The sequence below is a fragment of the Ctenocephalides felis genome, unplaced genomic scaffold (assembly GCF_003426905.1).
Source record: "Ctenocephalides felis isolate EL2017-DRISC unplaced genomic scaffold, ASM342690v1 CF-g0.4_SCAFFOLD_01604, whole genome shotgun sequence".
Lineage (NCBI taxonomy): Eukaryota > Metazoa > Arthropoda > Insecta > Siphonaptera > Pulicidae > Ctenocephalides > Ctenocephalides felis.
In genome coordinates this window covers 42,924,236-42,930,264 of record NW_020537758.1, presented here as the reverse complement: position 1 = coordinate 42,930,264, position 6,029 = coordinate 42,924,236, and the positions used below count along the sequence as shown (strand labels likewise).

Here is a 6,029-nt window from a genome sequence, read left to right as displayed (position 1 = left end):
CTATGCACCACTAATTCATAACTTTAACTTTAAAACAAAAATTTAACCATTTCTTTTTTTATCAATGCAAGTTATATATTTTTTGATGGATTCAAATCGGTTGATCCGCGCACTTCTAATCGTCGACCAAAAATTGTATCCGCATATACACACTCACACAAAATTTCATTCATTTTTAAAAGTAATTAGATGCACAGAAGTTCATTTTCGATCTTTAATTAATTATTATATATTATCCTACTGAAAGTTAATAACTTTAAATATCGCAGCATTTTTATTTCATGCGGTTATTTGTTTCATCTGAAGGACATAGTATTGCATACCTTATTAGATCTTAAATATGAAATTGATATTTTTTGTGAAACACGTGATAAATGTAATATTTAAAAGCAATCATACAAAAGATCGAATGTTTCATTGCCATGTATGTAACATGCAAAATGTCGAGTGTGAACAATTCCGAATTAAATTTAATTATCCATATTCACGCATTATTCTTTATGACGAATGCGTATATCCAGAAGCGTATTTTTTCATATGTCATTCGAAAAATAGTCAAAAAAAATTAAAACGCAAGTGACGCAATGGGAATGCATGCAATTAAATAAAATATCACTTGATGGTCGTAATTATTTCTGTAGTGATGGAATTGTGTAATGATAAATTGTTCATATTTCATTATATTTCGTTTATTTCGTAGCCGATGGCTGTTTGGCGACTGCGTTTTTGCGAATTATAGGTTGTTTGTTATGTTCTTTGTTGTTTCTTTAATTCTTCGATCTTCATTTCAAGTTTTTGAACCTTTGTAATTGTTCGAATTATTTTGGCGCTCGCTCGTCTGTCATTAGAGGAAGAATATATCGCTAGCCGAAAGCAATGATTTTTTTTATAGGTAATATTTTTATTTTTTAAATACAAAAATTGTCATTGCAAATCAATATTATAAATTTGTAGATATGTAGAATTAGTCAAAAACATACACACAAGTATACAAAATGGGAAGAGAGAGAGATGGGCAAGTTGCCAGGTAAATAGGTGGTCCGGTAGACAGGTAGATAGGTAAACAAGTAGACTCTTCAGACAGGTCGACAGGTAAGCAGGTAGACAAATAGACTTGTAGAGAGGTCGACAGGTCAATAGATAGAAAGATAGATAGAAAGGCAGGCAGAATGGTATACAAGTGGACAAGTAGACAAGTAGACAGGTAAACAGGTGGACAGGTAAGCAGGTAAACAGGTGGAAATGTAGTAACTTAGGCACCAACAATTAAACTGTTAGACAGGTAGATTATATAAAAATCAAACTATTATTTATTAAAACGTATATCTACACATATTGTAAATTGCATCCAACTTGCCTTGCAACCTACCATTGAGTCATATTTGAAACTTATATGTACTGAAACGATTTAATAATTTAGTTTATTTATAAAGAATAGTAAAAATTAAATATTACGATTGGTTTCATAATGTTGCTCAATGATATATCGATGTTTTATATGAAGACTATTTTTTAAGTTACAGTTTTATACAAGACATTTTAAGATCCTGCTATCTCAGCAGTACAAAGATATGTATTGTCACTCTGTTTAATATGTCATCCACATATGATAAATGTTCTATCGGTATTGCACGTGTTTGATACGAATTCACACAGAGTTGATATCTTATTGATCTGATTGTGAGAATAAAGCTCGCATTCAAGAATTTTCAGTTTACTTTAAAGATTTTGTAACAATACTCACAGTTCAGCATGTAAGGTTTCATAAATTTAACGATACACACATGATAAAGTAGATTTTATGGAAAAAAAATTTTTGTTAACAGAGTTAACAAATATATTGTTTAATTATCAGGCAGATCGTTTTAAATTTGTTTATATTGATTACATTATTGAGCTTATGAAGAACTATATTGGGATGAATATACTTAACATCAATTAGCAATAGTTTATACGTAAATAACAAAATTAAATTCTTTATTAAATTACCTACAAATTTTAAAATACTTAAAATTTACAATTTTTAACAACAATTTATGGCATCGTTTCCCAGTTTAAGTACTTTGACACAAGCATATTACAAAAGTTTTCCTAATATAATTTGTGAGCTTTTAAACTTATTGATATTATAATATCTATGAGTTTAATGTACCAAATTATACTAGTGAATCTATAGAAATATTCTTGCACAAATTTGGTTCTACGACTGTACTTAAAATATTTTCTAGTAGTAATATAATACTTTTGCAGAACATGAATAGGGCAACTTATAATAAAGTTTTTGATTTAATTTAAGTTGTATAAATGTGATTTTGATAATATTATGAATGAATTGTTATTGCTATAATATGATAGTATATCTTCACAAAAAATTATTTAGGAGAAATAAATGTGTTCAAGTGAAAACTATCAGATATATCAATCAACTAGAAATTTTAGTCCTATGTTATTCGAGTTTTTTCAAAATGTTTGTAGAACACTTTAAATTGAATATTTTATTGAATAACAAAATTTTTAAGATTTAGTAAAATCATGTCAATATCAAATAACCTGTGGAGAATAAAAACATATGAGATAAAAAATAAAATTCAAAGTTTTTTTTAAATATTTGTCATTTCTGACCATGTTTATTATAATCAGTGCTTAACTTTATATATAACATCTTAGTATCAAAAATATATGTACAAAACGCTATTTACAATATTTATTTTAGCCTATTAAGTCACTGGCATCAGATCTTCTTTGTCTTAAGTACGTTTTTGCGTTGCCGTAATATTATATATCAAAATTATTCTTAGTACGCTTACAGTATTTTTTTTACAAAATTTTAAATCATTTGATTGAATAGACACAACAAAATAATTTTACAATAATTAATACAATATTTTTTTAAAAAATAATAGTGTCTAAAAAATTATATAATGCAATTTTATATTACGGCAACGCTTATTCTAAAAAGTCATGAATAACTTACTAAATGCTAATAATACGTGTCGTTATTATTTCTAAGACTTTCAAAAGGCACTTGATGAAATATCAATAATTTAATACTTATTTATAAAACAAGGTCTCTGTGTAATTAGAACTTACACTCAAATAACTCTTCTTTTCAATAACAAATTTACTATAAATATATATAATATACAAAAAGAGGTATATTGATAAATTAACTCTTATCAATACAATATCTTATCAATAATTATTATAATGACTAGATTTTTCAACAACAATATATCGACTTCATAATATTTTTCAATTTTAGTTTTTTATCACTGGATTTGGTAGGAGTTATTATAATAATATGAGGAATGCTTGATGTATTGTATAACGGACTATCACTTTCCTTGGTTTCTGTATTGTTTAAGGCACTGTCGTAAGTCATCAAGTTCACAAAAAAGCTCAAACTTTGAACTTCTGGAAGCTTGAAAAGCTGCTTTTATGGAATATCTGTAACAAAAAGAACAAACACATAAGTAATCATAATAATAATATGATAGTATTTTTAGAACGACTAAGGTTGTTATTGATGTTCATATATTTAAAAATGGTTGACTACCCCTAAAAGGCGCAAAAAAACTTTATATATTTTTTATACACATTTTTCTAAAGACATCATGCATCAGTGCTCGTATTTCTTTACAAAATCTTGGGACCGAAATTCAAGAAACTTAAAAAAAAACTATATTTCAGCCTATGCAAGAAAGCGAGACATGTATTTTCAAAAAGAGATGGAACACAAACAAGGAACTGCCTGAACTATTTAAGAAAAAAATATGTGAAAAAAGGCCGTTACACGATATGCGCGTATATAAATCTAGAATCAATATTATTTTTGCTCGGTCTTGCATACGTATAAAATTCTACGTCTTTGTACTATAGGTTATTGATGAACTTTTATAGGCAAAGCGAATTTTGGATGTCAAAAAAGTCTACTACCTGCATTTTACCTGGGCTATTTATGTGTCAAATCCTCAACAATGCTTTAACATTATGTAACATATGATCGACGGGGTACGGTAAAATGCGACACAGTGCGTTTTTGTTATTACCCGTACAGGTAAATACCATAGTCAGTGCACAGGGTTTTTAAAAAGTTTTACGAAGGGATGAAAGTTTTTTTAGGGAATGCTTATTATCATAACCGAATGTAATAAATTACGATTTGTCCTTTGAGAGAAAGTTTGATTTATTTTTTAAAACCATTGCGAAAAATTTAGCACGGATGAAAATGCAAATTTTTTTCGACACGGAATATTTGATAGGAAATTTGTTTGTACAATTTAATATTTAAATTCAAAATGATTTATCAGCAGGATGTTTTGTTGTTCAAATGAAATATTTCGAAATGTTACACGATGTTCCACAGAAATAATTTTTAGAAAATTTAACACTAAGCACTAAAACAATCTTACTAAATTAGGAATGTAAATTTTGAAAAAAAAATCTATTTAAAAAAAAATTAAGAATAAATTATTTTCAAAATTTGATAAAATAGTTATGATTGTGAAACTAACCTGTCGTTATTGTTGTTGCCACCAAGATATGACATCCAAAAGTTCTTCGTCTTCTGGACTCATTGGTTCATAGGCATCGTAGGAGTCTCTGAATTGCAAATCTGTACTAACTGCAGGATAAGCTTGTCCTCCCAAACTTCCATCGGAAGCAAAAGAAGGTGTAGGTGAAGCTGATGATTCCGAACAAGGAGGAGTTTGCACCATCATGCTGCTTTCCCTTGCAACTTCTCTGTCAACGTCCCTGTTATTGCCATCAACTTCATCTAATAATTGTTGAAGACCTCTAATGTACTCAACTGCCATTCGCAAAGTATCGACTTTGCTAAGTTTTTTCGAAGCGCCACGACCCGCTGATAGAGCAGTAGCTACGGAACTAGGAATATGTTGACGTAAAGTTGCAAAACCATTGTTGACTTGCTTGACACGATTTCTTTCCCTAGCGTTCCTGCGGGCAACTGAAGCAGGTTGGATTCCATAATTTTGGTTTTGATATGCTTTCCTTTTAGCTGGTGGTTGTTGAGAAATGAGAACAGTTTGGCGTTCAGGAGCCGGTGCCAAAGGCCGCTTTGTCGGCAACTGTTGCTGATATTCGACAGGCGATAACATTTGCGGAGACGGTGTTTGTAATAACACCCTTTGGTTTTCGTAGTTTTGGGCATCGATTATTTGGTAGTTGTTTGTCAACATTTTGTTTCCAATTTGTTGCGATGTCATTGTCATAGCTGCCATTTCAACAAAAAAATAGTCCATACACTTAACTTCACAAACTTGTAAACTTCACTGTTACAAAACTGAAAATTTTAGAACGTGCACACTGTAAGACGGTCGAAATAAGAATGATACAAAAGGACTAAAGCTGTCTGACTAAGTACCGTGGTTCTCTTGATGGTATCCTATCCCCACCAACGCGGAGCTTTTCTGTTTTCGAGTTAGCGCGGCATTCTCCCACTACTTCTTGAGAGCTTTCGGCATGAGCGCGAGCAGTGCGGCGAAGCGGGTTGTTTTATTTCAACCTGGCCTCTCGCTCTCGTACACGCATGGGAACTTTTCCCCCGCCACGAAGTTCGAAGACTCAACTGTTGCGCCTGTTAAATAACATAACACCCGACGCCGGCGGTGCGTGCTCGCTGCCGGCCGGCTAAAAGCAAAGTTGAATTTTGGATACGAGATTTTACAGATTTACGAGATTTTAAGAAAATTTTGGATGTGATTTTAATATTCAGGAAAAAAAATAAACCGAACTGAAAAAAAGTACTGAAAAATATAATTATACATTATAAAAACTTTACAAATATTGATAGTAATAATTTAGATTAACCTGATATTTACGAAAATTTTGTAATAAAAATTACTGAAAAAATATAATTATTCATTATAAAACTGTACAATTATTGATAGTAATAATTTTCATTTAGATTAACATGATAATTGCACTCTTATGAGGTCTTTTGAATAATTTAATAGTAATAATGATTTAATTTAATTTTTTATATATTTCCATAAAAATAATAATCA

General features: G+C 30.1%; 1 protein-coding gene across 1 annotated transcript; it reads right to left on the bottom strand.

Moving 5' to 3' along the window:
• Positions 1 to 4,520: 4,520 nt before the first annotated feature.
• LOC113373803 (achaete-scute complex protein T3-like) lies at positions 4,521 to 5,243 on the bottom strand. The gene has a single exon (XM_026614078.1). It carries the CDS (start codon positions 5,241 to 5,243, stop codon positions 4,521 to 4,523), a length of 723 nt encoding a protein of 240 aa, XP_026469863.1.
• Positions 5,244 to 6,029: the final 786 nt, after the last annotated feature.

Coding starts and splice junctions, on each gene's coding strand:
- LOC113373803 (XM_026614078.1), bottom strand. CDS start 5,243: ATGGCAGCTATGACAATGACATCGCAACAAATTGGAAACAAAATGTTG.